This window comes from Phodopus roborovskii, unplaced genomic scaffold (genome assembly GCF_943737965.1).
Source record: "Phodopus roborovskii unplaced genomic scaffold, PHOROB, whole genome shotgun sequence".
NCBI lineage: Eukaryota > Metazoa > Chordata > Mammalia > Rodentia > Cricetidae > Phodopus > Phodopus roborovskii.
The window spans coordinates 7,203,516-7,219,428 of NW_026126515.1; the positions used below are offsets into that span (position 1 = coordinate 7,203,516).

A 15,913-nucleotide genomic window follows, 5' to 3' on the forward strand; every position below is an offset into this window, starting at 1 on the left:
CTGCTCAGGATAGCTGTATCTGCTAAAGACAACGCCTGTGCCACTATTACAATCTCCTTTCTTTGGGCATTTGTTCTGAATGTAGAAAATGCATCAACCAAGTTGAGTGCTTAACTCTTCTACATCTGGGCTCCACGACTGTGATCATAAGAATGTATGCTGTCAGGTGCTTAGGGCCACATACAGTTTTTATAGGGGAGGAGAGTATGTAAGATCTCACTGTTTTTTTGTTTTGTTTTGTTTTGTGCTTGCTTCCATATTGGTAAAGGTTTTGAAATTCACAGATGCTTCTTGAGTTACCATGGAGTTATGTTCCAACATAGCCATAATCAATTTGTTACCATTTACGAGTCTGCCCCCCCTTCCCCTTCCCTCAGCACCCACCCCCATCAGTTAAAGAATTAAAAGGCAGGAAAAAACAAAACAAACAAACTCTCAAATATCCAGTACAACAAGTAGCATCAGGAGAAATCTCAGACACAGCCCCCAGAATCAGCCTGTAAAAAAAGGCCTTTATTAGGGGTGAGACAACACATTCAGTAAGGCACATGCCGAGAAAGATACTGCAGAGCCCAATAGAGGTGTGTGTAGCCAAAGCCTGCTCTCTCCTCAGTGTCTCCTCAATGGCTGGGGACTTTTAGGGTCTTTGAGGAGTCTCTTCCTATCTGAATTGCTCAGTTGGAACAAAGATAGCCCCACAAGTTTTGGGTATAAACATGTCCCGATTTTGCCTTGAACTCTAGGACCTTGAACTATCAAACTGGTCCACAGCCTACTGGGTTCTAGTGGTGGAGGGAAAGGCTTGCAGGGCTTTTGTGTTTGGTCAGAAGCATCAGGAAGAAGCTAGAAGTTTGTTATCTTTGTTTCCTAGTCATGGCCAATCTTCCTGCCTGTCTGCCTATCAAGTGTATCTGTCTAACTCTAGTCCCTTAAGTTGAAAATACCATCAATTGGAAAGTGCATTTTAAAAAGATTTTATTGTTTTTATTTCATGTGTTAGTGTACTACATACATGCAGTGCTGGAGGAGGCCAGAAAAAAGATTCTGGGGTTATAGGTGGTTATGAGCTGCCATGTGGGTGCCTACCAGGCATGTTAGCTTAGCAATATGGCTTACTGTTGCATATCAGTTGTTAGCCTTCTGATGGTGTGGGTGACTGGCTACAGCTTACTATAATGCTTAGGGTTACAAGATAGTACCAGTGCATATTACTAGTATGGGAAACAGTCAACATTCAGAATTCAGAATGTGATTTCTTCAGAATGCAGATTTTTCTTACACCATTGTAAAGTGGAAAGTTGTCAAACTATTGTTTGAAGCCTCTTGTCTGTGCTTACTACTACAGCTCTTTCTTCACACACATACTTACATTTCAGAGAAATCCTGATTCCAAGTGAGAAACATTACAAAAGAAAAAGTGTAGCTTTAAGACTTTGTTTTCAGAGTAGATAGCCCACATTTGTTTACAGATTAATATCTAAGACAGTAAGATCCTATCCTTATCTTTTCTTGACGTAATGTTAATGGTCAAGGATACGAAATGCTGCTGTGTGGGCTTTCTTAAGTCTTATTATTTTTTTTAATTACATTCATCTGTCTGTCTGTGTGCACATGCATCATAGTGCATATATGGATGTCAGAGAACAACTTGAGGGAATTGCTTCTCTCCTTCCTTGTGGATCCCAGATATCTAACTCAGATCTTCAGATTTGGTGGGTGGACAATTGTCATTTCTGATTAAGCCACCCCCCCTCTCTCTTCCCCTCCTCCTCTCTCTTGAATAGCACTAATTTTTTTCATAAAATATATACAGATCACTGTTTCCCCTTCCCCATCTTCAGCTAGACCCTCCCCACCACCTTATCTATCCAACTCCATGACCTCTTTCTCTCTATTTAGAAAACAGACAGGCAAAATAAATAAATAAAATAAAAATCAGACTAGTATTAAAAGACAACAACAAAGAAAAATCACAAGAAACAGGCACACCAACAAAGTCTACAAAAACACAAAATTGGAGCCAGGCAGTGGTGGCACATGCCTTTAAACCCAGCACTTCGGAGGCAGAGGCAGGAGGATCTGTGAGTTCCAGGACAGCCTAGTTTGCAGAGTTGAGCTCTAGGTCAGACAGGACTGCACAGGAAAAACCCTGTCTTAGAAAAACAAACAAACCAACAAACCAAACCAAACAATATGAGACACCCCCCTCAAAAAAAAAAAAAAAAAAAAAAAAAAAAACCAAAATACCATTGAGTTTGGGCCTGCCCTGAGTGTGCTTCTATACTGAGAGACTATAGGAGGGCCCAGCTGTCTGAAATCTTGATCTCCTTCAGAGGGAGGTTAGGCACTTATCATTGTGTGACTTTCAGCCATTTCAGGGTGAATGTCTGTGGATTTGCCTCTGATTTACCTTGTAAACAGTTGTTTCCTCTAGCTTGTCAACAGGGAAATTGTGGTGAACCTTTCAGGTTCAAACCTAAGTGCTCATGGTGCATTCCCAGAGGGAAGCTACTCAGCCCTGGAGCGTGGGAGAGCAGCTGCTCCTGTCTGAAGGCTCTTGTGCTGCAAAGTAATCCCAAGTGGAATTGTTGTGCCCAAATTCTGAACCCCAGAATCACCAGGAGACTCGATATGATGCAAAAGCAAAGAGTCTTTAATTAAGGGATAGAGGACCTGTATTAACTCAGGTCCTCTATCCCTTCAACATGGTGGGTGGAGCCAGAAGGACCATGGGGCAGGGAATTTATTGGGGTAGGACAAGGGGAGTGTCTGGGGTCTGAAGCAGTCACAGGATTGGTGCACTTCTGAGCTTGGGCAACCTGTCATGTGTTGATTAACCAGCTGTAGCTGCAGGTAGGTTGCTATGGCCTACAGGCCCTCTCAGGGTGGTTGCAATGCTCTGCACTCCACTGTTACATCCAGAGCCGACCAGCTATCTTCTGATTGCTTCCTTGCCCTGTGGAGGATATCTGGCCGGGATAGGTCGGGGAAGGTCAAAAGCTCAGCACACATTGCTGAGTCACAGGCCTTTGCCTTGCTGAGTCTTTTCTGCAGCCTGTCATGGCTGTCAAAGCAGAGGGCTGGGTGAGGGTATGGTCCCTTCAGATTGACCAGGTCTTCCGTGGTTCTCAAATTCACAGGAAACTTACTAATTTCCTTTACGACTTTGAATTTGAAACCATTTGGACTTGTGAAAAAGCTATGCTATCTGAGTAATACAAGGCGCCACCTTTTGCCCTACCAGAGACCCCATTCAGTGCTGCTAGATTATCCTACTCACATTCTTTGAACCAAAGGCCCAGTTGAGGATGGCAGTTAGTTCAGTTGTCAAGGCTCCTTAGCCTCCTGCAGTCTGGAGCAGCTCCTCAGTGTTTTCTCTGACTTCCTGACCTCAGTGTTTTGGAAGATGACAGGCCAGTCATTTTGCAATTTGTCCTTCAATTTGGGTTTTTCTGTATTTTCTCATGATTAAACTTTGGTTGTTCTTTTGGGGTCAGAATCCCAACGGAAGTGATGGTAAATTCCTATTTCAGTATACTTGATGGTACATTCTAATTATTTAGTATTTGATTAAGGCAGTGCCTTCCAGATTCCTCCATTGTAAAGTGACTTTTTCTTCCTCCTGTGGTTACCAAGAATTTATGAGGAGGTAGTTGAAACCATTTAAAACCTCATTCCTTATCTCATTTTTACCAGTATCTTTTGTAACTACTGATATTTGTTGTTTGAGTGAATTATTACAGCCATTACTGCCAGATGATGATTCTCAGATTCCATCATCCTTTTATTTGTATTATTTAGCATTTTACTCTGGGGAAAAGGTTTTTCTTCTTATGATTATATGTTTATTTGTTTATACCAGTGCATACTGAATGATTTTGACTTTAATAGCTCCCATTAAATTGTTTTATTTCCGTGCTCTTTTGTCCCAGGTTTGGCCATTGGGAGCCCTGTGTGCTGGCTTTTGTGTCCTTTTCACATGTCTCTATAATACCTTGAGTATAAAACATTTCAGGCCCATCTTATTCTGACCCTGGAATCAGTCATCTATCTCCAAGGAACACTGGTTACCTGGTCATGGAAAACAGTGTCGCAGGCCTTTAATCCCAGCCCTTGGGAGCAAGAGGCAGGCAGATCTCTGTGAGTTCCAGGCCAGCCTGGTCTGTAGAGCTAGCTCCAGGACAGTCAGGACTACACAGAGAAACTCTGTCTTGAAAAAAGAAAGCAAAACAAAACAAAACAAACAAACAAACAAAAAAAAAAACCCCAAAAAAACAAAAGAGAGAGTGGGTTGCAAGGGAGGAAGGTTTAGATACTAGATTGTCTCATGGTTTTGGGGCTTGCAATAGAGAGACCTAGGAAACATGTCTCTGTGTGTGTTCCTCTTCTCATATGCTTACCCACATTTATTTCTATATCTGTGCATCAGGAAATGGGGTTATATTAGCATTTAGAACTCTACTCCAAAATTCAGAGTATAAACTAGCTTTTGTGTTTTATATATTTTTATCTCCTATTCTAACAAAGAAAAAGCTGTCTCCCAATATCTTTACCATATTTATTTATTCAGCTTTCTTGTTTGTAGCCAGTCTCTTGGCCTTGCTGGGTTACCTCCCTACTCAGATGTTCCCCGTTCTGCACATTTATACCATGGGCTATTGCTCTGCATAGATAACCGCCTGCAGTCCCCCAGGGCTTGTTTCTCCATCCACACACTGTCTTCCTCATGGAGCTACAAGAAGGTAGCTAGCCAAGTCATTCAAGTTAAAAGCAAAAACAGAGAAAAAAACATCCCAGACCAAATCTTTGAGGGTTAACCAGCTAATGAGACCAGATCTGAGAGTTGGGTAACTTCTCATCTATTCAATAGGAAGCAAATGTGATTAGAGATGAATGTGTTGCGTTTAACCCAGGTTTTCTTGAGAGCTGTAAGATCTCATTGGTTAAGCCTCACTTTCTTCTGTATGGTATCGTGCATTGTTCTTTGGACTGTGAGGTAACAGACGGTTTTTTTTTTTTTTCCCCTAACTGGCATTTGCTGTCATATCTCTTCAGCCTTGATTCTTTTTTCTTGTTTCTTAGACCCTGTAGAAGCCCACTCTGTGACATCTGTAATGCTGTTCGTGCTGTGTTTTAGAATCAAATATTCCAATGAAAGGAAGAAGAAAATGATTTGTAGATGCCCTGCCCTCCTGAAAAGAGTGTAGGGTTGCAAATGCATGGAACCCCAGATCCAGCCTACTGTGTGCTTCTGCTGGACTTCTTATGTCGAGCAGGCTGAGTCAAGTATGCAGAGTCAGCCAAGAAGAGACATCTCCTTCCCTGACCAGTATTTCTTTCCCTCATACTCAATACTTGCTGAGGGAATTAATGACAAGGGCTGTGTCACCGTGAGTTAATGTCTCCTGGAGGCAGGCAGTCTCTGGATCATGCTGTGTCCTCTTGTATTTCATAAGAATTCAGAGTGACTTCCACCTCCTCTGAGAATCATCATATGAAGATGACAAAGAGTTAAATGATAACTTGCAGAAGTTTCTGAAAAAATTGAGGTTTTTCTCAAGCATAGACAATGCTTGTCACATTCTCTTTAGCCATACATGCCTGGTCAAAATTTTCTTGTTATCCACATCCTTTTTCCTGGCCTCATGTTTGTTTATTTTAGTTTCCTGGTTCACCCTTTTTCTTACTTTTCTTTCTTTGGCTCTTGTGTATTTCTGGTACAGGGAATTAAAGGAGTAGAGATGGTGGGGAGGGTGAGAAGAAATAGAGAAGAGGAAAATCTTTTAAGTCCTGACCTTTAATGTGGTAAAAATCATGTTGACTTCACAGTCTGGGTAAGCATATGTAAACGATTTGTAAATCATATGAAAATAAACTTGTGGCCTTCTAGGTTTTTTCACACACTTGGATAGGTGTCTTGGGAAAAGCACTTTGAGCAGGGTGATATGGCACTAGCAGTATGTGAACTGTTGTCTTGAGGCCCTTTTGATACTGAGCATCACTGGACAGTTTTCTCTCTGCCTGCTTGCTGCGTACAGAGGCGAATGTTTATGCTTAATCTTCTCTTAACAGCAGTCCTGGCCATGGAGTTGCTGTTGGCTTCTCCTGTGCTGTGCCGTGTTTATGTTGTGCTTCCTTCTTAAGTCACGAATCAGTGCTGTTCTCTCTGTTGGTGTGCTTCAAGTCGGTACATCTCTGTGTTGAACCATTTTTCCTTTGTCCTGGAGAATGTTGCTCCGGTCACATTGCGGACCCTGATTAGGTGTTTCTTGCAGCTTCCTAGCTGTAGCAGGCTCCATACAGTTGTCTAGCTTGTGAATTACTGTGTTTTGACTTTCCATTCTTTCCATTGGTAGAAAGGATAAGAGAAATGGTTAATCCTTGAGATTTTAGAGTTTGCAACCTTGGAGAAGCCTTTTTTGGTGGGGTAGGGGGACATAGGGTCTAATCTGGAACTCTCTAGGTAGACCAGGAATATCTCTGCCTCCTGAGTGCCTGTGTATCACCTGACCAAGCTGTTCAGTCTTCATGTGTCACGTTTAGTTTTTTATCTATTTGAAATTGAGATGTAACATGAATCTGTTTCATACGAGTTGCGTTTAGGATTGAACTGATATGTGATAAAGTGTAGAACATACTTCTCATGGGAGTTGTCACTTAGAAGAGATCAGTATTAGTTAGGTAATACTGTCACCTCCTTGTAAGATAATGATAATATCCCCCATGTTCCTGTGATCTCCCCAATCTGCAGTTCTGCTGAAACTGTTCCCGCCATTTAACCTATGTCATTCTTCCGGTCAGGTTTGCAACTGTGCGATATGATCAAGGATCCAAGAACATTCGGAACCAGTTCATGCACCTAACAAACTACAGTGTGAACAAGAAGAGTGGAGACTACGTGAGGTACTGGCTGCGCCTGGGCTGGGAGTGGTGGAGACATGGAGAGCTAACAGGTGGCACTGGAGCACAGTATCAGGAATACTTAGGTGACACTGGAGGCTCAGGAGTCCTTTTTCCCTTTCTTCTCTTCTCTTCTCTTCTCTTCTCTTCTCTTCTCTTCTCTTTCTTTCTTTCTTTCTTTCTTTCTTTCTTTCTTTCTTTCTTTCTTTCTTTTTTCTTTTTTTTTAAACCAGTCTGTGTTTATGGGCATTTTGGGTGTATATGTACCATGTGTGTGCTTGGCGCCCTCAGAAGCCACAAGCCAGTGTCAGATTGCCTGGAACCAGCGTTACAGATTGTCGTTAGCCACCATGTGGGTGCTGAGAATTGAATACGGGTCCTCTAGAAGAGCAGTGAGTGCTCTGAGGCCCCGAGGCCTCTCCAGCCTCTCAAGGGTCAGTGCCGAGGCCTTGCTTTTGGCCTCTGCTGCTTCTCCATGGTACACCCAGGTTGAGGGCCACCTTCTTCTATCAAAGTACACCTTTGCCGTTTGTCTTTCCCCCACTTGACTTGGGGGTAAGTACTTCAGCTTGGAAATCGTTTGTACCCTTCGACGCTTGTAGCCCCATTTCTCTGAGTCCCACCTTAAAGACGCGTGTGCGCAATCAGAGCTAAGGACCATCTTTTCCATGTATTATTTAATGGAAACATGCATTGACACAGTCCGTGCAGCAAAACCCTGTCTGCTAGCTAAAACTTCTTATTTTTGCTGAGAAAGGAGACAAAGATATGTCCTGAAATGGTACTCTCCTTAAATACAAAGTGTAAGATTGGGGTAGTCAGCTTTTAGAGCTTTTTTTCTTTGCTTTTATGTAGCTTCTGAAAGTTTTCTAAAATATACTGCTATGATTATGGGGGGAAAAAAGTGGGGGGGGGATTAAAGAAATGAGGCCATCTCAGAGAAGAGCTAGTGGAAAGGAGTAGCAACCCAGCTGTGTGGAAATGTTAGTTTTGCTTTGTTTCCTTTCATCCAGATAATTTTGCCAGAAAGTGGAAAAATAGAAAAGAAACCCAACCAGTCACTTTCTACTCAGACTAAAAATAAGTTCCCAGCAGGTCCAAGCAAGCGAAGATGCTGGAAGTGTTGGGGCGGTCACTGAAGTGAAAGGGGTTCATTGAGTGGCCTGTGACCAGCACCAGAACTTCTTAAAGCTGTCTTGCCCCTCCCTTTGAGATGAGCAGGGATGTAACTGGAGAGGCCGCTAAGGATTGAGAAGTCAGTGGCAAAGGACGTGGGAGCCTGCCCCATTCATTATTCTGTGGCGGTGGGATGCCCAGCACTCTTCCTGTCACTCCAGTGTCACCAGTGGTACTTGAGAGGTGTGGGGAAGGAGCTATCACTTCCAGAGACAAGAGGTCAGAGTCAGTTCTGGTCTGAAAATGGCACCTGAGGTTGTATGCTGGCCTCACGTGACATTCACCTGACAAGACTACATGTGTTAAATCCCATTGTTAATTTATTATAACAATTCTTAAGCTTGTTCACATTTTTTCATGCCTTTCTTCACTAAGGTTTTTTTTTTTTTTTTTTTTTTTAAATCCTTTTTTCTTTTTATTGGTTTTTTGAGACAGGGTTTTTCTGTATAACAGCCCTGGCTGTCCTAGACGTCTCTTTGTAGACCAGGCTGGCCTGGAACTCACAGAGATCCATCCACTTGCCTCTGCCTCCTGAGTACTGTGATTAAAGGCATGCACCGCCACGCCTTTAATCTTCACTCATTCTTGATGTGGAAGAATTAGATCTCTTCTCTGCCTTCTTCAGAAAAGCAAGCTCGACATTTTCCCTTCCTTTAAAAAAAACTGTTAGAAAGCATTTCTTACAAAAGAACCAGGGAAATCCAGGTGGAAATCAGCGAAGTGTGTGTTCTCTAAAACACTCAAAGCACAGAGAAAGGCAAGCCTCTTGGCATATGTAGCCTCAATTCCTTTCTTTTTAGTTGTGATGATCCAGAAGTGGAGGATTATGGGAACAAGTGGAGCATGAGTGCCATGCTTAGGTACCTAAAACAAGAAGGCAAGGATACAACTGGTGAGTATCATACCTTTTTCCTTTTAGGCAGTACTTAAATATATCTTTTTTATGTGGGGGTGTGCCTGTGAATCTGCATGGGTACCTGTAGAGGCAGTAGTTAGGCATCAGATCCCCTGGAGCTGAAGTTACAGGAGGCTGTGAGCTGTCCTACATGGGTGCTGGGAACCAAATGCAGGTCCTCTGTAAGAGCAGTTAGTGCTCTACACTGCCAAGCCATCTCTCCAGCCCCTCAACTCTGTTTCTTTGTACGATTTTACTATTGTGTCTCACAAGACGATGTTGCTGAGAAGCCAATGGGTAACTGTTCCTATTTTTCCTACAACCCTCCCCAAATCCCTTTTCTTGTTTCTAGTTTGAAAAGCATCACTTCTTTCTTTGGTCCTCAGTTTATCTTTCTTGAACACTGTACTGCTAACACTGTACTGCTGTGGCATTTTGCCTGTCACATTGCCTATCTCTGTATTGGCTCTGGGTTTAAATTTTTCTAAGTTGCTGGACAGTGGTGACACGCCTTTAATCCCAGCACTCAGAAGGCAGATGCAGGTGGCTCTCTGACAGTTTGAGGCCAGCCTGGTTTACACAGTGAGTTCCAGGACAGCCAGGGCTGTTACACAGAGAAACTCTGTCTAAAAACAAAACAAAACAAAAAAAAATTTTTTTTTGCATAAGTTGAACTCTCTCATTCGAGTTGCTGACCTGGAAAATGGACAGGGCGAGATTTGAGTATGGGGCTTGGAGTTAAAAAGAACATGTTCTGAGGCTTGAGCAGAATGGGAAGTATTGTGCAAAATAGACATTTTGTGCACAGGGAAAGAGTGACAGAGCAAGAGGAAGAGAAGGCTCCTTCTGCAGCCTATGTACCTCTGTCACAAGCCATCTGCACCCGCGGCCATCCACTTACTCATGCATGGCATGCCAGCCCTGTAGCACTTGTTCTGAAGACTGCCATGTAGATGCTGTTTGAATAAGCACATATGCTTTTACAGTTGTATAGTGACCTGGAATCTGCTCCTACTAATGCATGCATTGTAGTGTTTCTGTTTTCATTACAAAAGATTGTTTTTGCAGCATTGATGGCCCATGTGGAAGACCTGATCATTAAGACAATAATATCTGCTGAACTAGCTATCGCCACTGCCTGTAAAACCTTTGTTCCGCACCGCAGTAGTTGTTTTGGTAAGGAGCCGCCAGGCACTTGTGTTTTGTGAGGAGGGTCTTGGGATTCTCAGATAGTGGGGCCTAGTGATTTTATAGGAGTCTGCACTTCCTAGGTTTGCATTCTGAAGTGCATAGACTAGATGCAAATCCTACCGAGAGGCCAGTGGTGAATTTTCATCAGAATCTCTGGAGGAGTAACTCACTTTCGGGGGGGGGGGGGGGGATTGAAGCTAAAGTGTGAGTCTTTCTGTCAGAGTACACTCAGAAAAAGTCTGCAATAGGCTGCACAGGAATCCAGCTCTAACAAATATATTCCAGAGCTCTCTGGCAGCCAGACTGGGAGCAGGTCCAAGAAGCTCTGGCTGGTACCAGTGTGTGCTTTCTCCCATTTTCCAATGACTCCTCTTTTTTGTTTTATTCTTCTTCCTAGTGGATTCTCCCCCACCTCCTCTTCTTCCTCCTTCTCGTTTCCCTCCTCCCCTCCCCTCCCCTCCCCTCCTGCTTCACTCTATCTTTTCGATTGTATATAGCGGTTCACACCTGGGATCAGGAAACCTCTGACCTCCTGACCCACTAGCTTTGTCTGTTACAGCATGTGTGCATCTGCTTTCACCATGGATAGGAACTTAGCATTAATGGCCAGTAAGGCCATAAGGCCAGGTAGGCTTTGTTGGACCTTGGTAATAAAACACACAGAGTTATTGCTATAGTGATGCTAGTTAAAGTGTGATATGGAGTGATACACACAGTAAGGACAGAGGTGGTGTGGCTTGCTTAGGGGACTGGAGATCAGGAAAATAATGAACATGATTCATAGAGCCTGTATAGCCTGAGTTTGAGACCTGTTTGCATCCGTTTCTGGTTGGGTAATTTTTAGTGAGGTCTCCTAATTCTCATTTTCTAGACTGTAAGGGACAGCCATGGGGGTATCTCTCTCCTAAGAGTACCGTAAAAATCCAATGAGACAGTGCAAGCAAAGAAAGCACTTGGCATGGTGTCTGGCCTTTAAGCTGTGCTTAATAAAAAATACTTTTATTAATTTTGTAATTAGACAACAATTCTTGATCTCTTTAACGGATTATAGCAATATGTATGCATTTGACTGATACTCAAGTATGGGAACTGTTGAGACCGAATGGAAGGTAAGCCAGGATCTAGAATTGTAGAGTAAAAGACTGCAGTGTCTGAAAGGTGGACCTTTTGGAGGGGAAGTGCCCAGTGTTCCCAGGTTCTGTGTCTAGCTGGAGAAGCCTCCTGTCTGCCTTGCATTCTCTCATTCCGTTAAGACTCACTCCACTGTGCTTCTTTTCAGAAGCCTTGCTGAGCCCAGGGCCTTGATGTGTCGTCACTCCCATGCTATTCTAGGCTTTCTTTGTGATACTTTTCCTATCACATGCAAAGACGCCATTGTGCCTACCTTTCCATCTCATCTTGTTTATGTCAAGTCAGAGTTCTGGGGCCTTTTCTAACCCCGTGTGTTAATTTACCTTGTGTCTGAACTACTCCCACTTTTCTCACGTCCCTTTACCTAGTAGGTCACCAACATCCTTCCAGGCAAAGCCAGCCAAGCACCACTCCTTTGGTGGCCTTTTTCTAGCTCTCCTAGTGAATGTTAGGCTTCCTCGTGTAGCTCCGGCCCTCTGCTCATGTCTCTGCAGTGTCTCCTGTTTGTCCCCTGGTGTCATTGGTGTGTGTATCTCTCCTAATGGAGTGGAAGCTCCTTGGTGGTGGCCGTCATAGTACCACCATTGGCTTGTCCCTCTCATTCAGAGCAACATCTTGTGCTCATAGAGAACATTGGGAAATGTTTGTTGAATGAATGCTTGGTGCCTGTTTTCATTGCTGCTTGGTGGCCTGGCAGCAAACCTTTCCTGTGGATCTGATTTAGACTTGTTGTAGTCTATTTGAAGATGGAGGTGGGGGCTGACAGAATGTGACTCCAACCGTTGAAACCTTTCAAGATAAAATACATTTCCTTTCTGCTTCTGCTTGCCTATGTTGGTAAATTTCTCATGGCCCTTGATAGATTAAAAAACAAAACAAAACAACCCTTTGTTCTAAGTAGCTAACCCGAAAGGCTTTTCTGGGTGTTTCTTTTTCTCTCTTGCTTTGTAACCTATTGCTTTGTGGGAACTTAGGAATGGGTTTAAGACTCCGTGCAAAGGAAGTGCAGTGACTCTCTCCGACTCAGAGATATCCCAAGCTCCATCAGCCAGGGTCTCCATCAGCCAGGGCCTCCTTCCCCTTTCCCGTCCTGGCCCAGCTCCAATAAACTCTAGGCATCTGGGGTTTTTTAAGTTGTTGACTGTCTCCTTGGCTTTTGTGGTTCTAATTCCACTTCCTGTCAGCCCTGGGATTCTGTGTTCTTCATTAACCCCTTCATGAGATACGATTTTGTATATCTACACATTTGGACTCTCCTTGTCTCCCCCTGACTCTTAGCCTCCCCCAGGGCTTGTGTTGTAAGGAGTCACTTTGTATGTGTCTCAGGGTAACCAGGACTTGAGAGCATCCCAGAAGCTTTGGTTTAAGCAGAACATTCCCACTTTTAGGGAAACAGAATGTAGAGATGGGGTTCCCTATATTCTTTTGGTAGTGATTTCTGGCCTTTCCCTTATAGACAGGAACATTCTGCTACTGGGGGTGGCGGGGGCCAGTTCTGTCCTGTGAGTTCTTCTCCCCGCTTGCCGCCGGTACTGTTTCTAGCCACCTTCAACATGCCCAGTCGGTGCTTTATTTGCACATGTAACTCTGTATGCTGGGCAGAGATAATGTTGCAGCCGTGCATGACTGCCAACAGTTTGCTCTTCTCAAACTCAGTTTGCCCTAGGATGCTGCTATATTCATATGCCTGCTTCGTGTTATTGCTGCCTATATATCAGCATAACAGGCGGTCTGACACTTAGCCACTTAATGCTGTTTTATAAACTTGTACATCCAGAAGGACCTTAGTGAGTATTTGTCAAGATATAGAAACAGAGACCCTGAGGATTAGCCCTTGTCTCAGGTTCTAGTGCTAGTGAGTTAAAGAACCTGAATGAGAGAGAGTCAGCCTGAAGAACAGGGGCCCCAGATGAGTCCTGGCAATCTCCCATCTTGATCATAGGACTTCAATTATATGATTTTGGATGCCTCCCCCAATAAAACATGTTTCTAACAGTCAAATTTTACTGCTTTCCATGATTGTGAAAATGTGGTACAATGTGAACTAATATGCTTCAATGGCAACTCTTTAAATCTGCTAAGGAAATTGGCATTGTGAAATTACTGACTATGAGAACAACTTTTTTTTTTTTTTTTTTTTTTGTCATTTAAAGAAAAACAGCCAAAACCAACAGGATGTTAGCTGTCTTTCAAAGATGTTGCTGCTGACAGTGGTTTAGTGTTTGCTTATGAGTGTGGCTGAAGTGATGGGCTCTGATCCTGACCCTGTAGTATGGGATCCTGAGGACCAGACACTGATGAACTGACTAACTTAGTCTTGGTTTCATCAGAGACATGTCTGCTGAAAACCATGTTTTGGATACTTCCCTTAAGTGAAATCTGCTTTAATTTTCTGTTACCTCTGCTCTTGACCATTTTGCAGGGTAAGGCCATGTTCTTCAGAAGGAAGGTGTCAGAGGGGTGCAAGAAGGTAGTGTGCTTTCTTCATCATGCAGGCCTCTCTGCCAGCAGTAAAGGAATGCAAGGCAGGGGCAGTTTTCAAGGCAAGCCCATCTGAGCTCATCCCTCACTCCAGTTTAGTTTGGGCTGTTTGGTGTAAAAGGCACATAGGCACTGAGAGGCTGCTGGTTGTCTCCAGCAGTGCTGTTGGCACCCACTACCAACCATGTAGCGTAAACCCTTGGTTTATGACAAGGGGCAAGAGTCGGAAAGCTTAAGTAAGTTGTCCTGGGTCATGTGGCTAATAAATGGCAAGGCCAAGTTTGAGGCCAGATATCTGGCCCTTTCTCCACCCACATCAAGACAACTCTGATGAGTCCACTCCTTTTGGCATGTCTCACATCCTGGATTCTCCTGTGCTGCCCTGTAACTAGATCTCAGGAACAATGACATCATCGTTTCTAGCAGATCGGGCTTGGAAAAGAGTGCAGTGCCCAGTGAGTTAACTTTGAGAGGGAGTTAACAAGTTAGCACTGGACTTCTCCTCTTACTCAGTTTGTTTTCCTGTGTGATCTTGCTCTACTTTTCTCCAGAATTCTCTTTTGGACCCATTATAAAGACTGATTTTGTTTTTAAACTTGAATGCTAAGCTGAGGTGAAGAGCATCCCTGGGGCAGAAGAGGATCTCAGTGACAGTGGGCCCTCACTAGTGCCAGCACTTTCCATTTCTCAGGGACTGTAGCTTCAGCCGGGCTCTTATTTCTGGGGAGGCTGAGTACACTGGCTTCAAAATGAGTGATGTGGTGTATTTAGTGATCTCTCGGGGCTCTGTGGTACTATTTTTTTTTCTACCTACCCCCCCCCCAGCTTTGTCAAAGGCCATCTTTTATCAGATTTTCTTTTTCCCTTAATGTATCTTGAATACATTTCCTTAATGAGAACTTCTGTTTATTTTTGGCAGGTGGTTCTTCTGTTACTGCTCTGCCAGCTCTTCTCTTTGCAGTGCACTGAATAAATTCATTTTCTTTCTTAAAAAATGAATTCTTGTTCTTTTTATAGTGACTGGCAGCTTTGTTATGACTAGGTATGTCAGGAGAGATCAGCTATTTATTGGCTTTGACTTATACATAATTTTCTTTTTTCACCCTCAATGAATCTTTGTGTGTGTGTGTGTGTGTGTGTGTGTGTGTGTGTGTGTGTGTGTGTCTGTCCCATTCCCCTGTCCGTCCATATGTACGTGTGTGTAAGCCAGATGTCAATGTCTGCTGTGTTCCTTATTCACTGTCCACTTTGCCTTTTATTTTATTATTATTATTTTTGAATAAGGCCTCTCACTGAACCTGGAATTGACTGCTTCAGCTAGCCAGGCCCTGGAGATTCTTCAGCCTCTGACTCCCCAGTATAGGGCTCATAGGCTCATGATGTCTGACCATCTTTTTACATGGGTGCTGGGATCTGAACTCAAGCTCCTTGAAAGCATTTGATTAACTGAACCCTCTCCCTTGCCCTCTGTTTCTTAATCCATTTCCTAAATGGTTTACTTATGGAGCAGAATTTCTGCCTTAAGTCTCTATTGTTTGATGAAACACCATGACCAAAAGCAACTTGGGGAGAAAAGGGATTATTTACCTTACACTTGCACATCACAGTCCATCATGGAAAGAAGTCAGGACGGGAACTCAAGGCAGGAGCTGTGGAGAAGACTGCTTACTGGCTTGCTCCTTGTGCCCTGCTCAGCATGCATTCTTATACAACCCAAGACCACCTGCCTGGGGTGACTAACACCCCCCTCTCATCAATCGTCAATCAAGAAAATGCACTGCAGGGTTGCCTACAGACAAGGCTTTTCAGGCACATTTTCTACATTGAGATTCCCTCTTCCAAAATGACTTTAGCTTTTGACAAGTTGGCAAATAATCTAGCACACTTGATCTAAAATGATACATGACATGTGGCACTTGCCCTCCAGAGAGGGAGAAACACAGATATGAAGTGATAAAAAACAGTTTACATAGTAGAGTGACTATAATACTCTTGGAATATGCAAGTGTTACCACTAGTTTGCCTAGGGGAGCCAGGAAAATATACTCTCACAGAGGGGGTTTGATGTGCAAACTATAGAATGTTTGGACAGGAGCTGGCCCTTTTTCCTCTCCTAGACAGCATCTCCTAGACAGAAGC

General features: G+C 43.5%; 1 protein-coding gene across 11 annotated transcripts in view; it reads left to right on the forward strand.

Annotated features, from left to right (window-relative positions):
* The window catches only part of Ttll5 (tubulin tyrosine ligase like 5), a 228,348-nt gene that overhangs the window by 40,307 nt on the left and 172,128 nt on the right, over positions 1–15,913 (forward strand). For 10 of the 11 annotated variants that reach the window (XM_051196360.1, XM_051196363.1, XM_051196362.1 and 7 more), the window contains 3 exons: positions 6,802–6,903; positions 8,877–8,968; positions 10,040–10,147. In XM_051196360.1, the coding sequence (XP_051052317.1) occupies positions 6,802–6,903; positions 8,877–8,968; positions 10,040–10,147 (302 nt within the window). The remainder of the gene's footprint in view (positions 1–6,801; positions 6,904–8,876; positions 8,969–10,039; positions 10,148–15,913) is intronic. The other variant, XM_051196364.1, reaches the window with a different exon arrangement.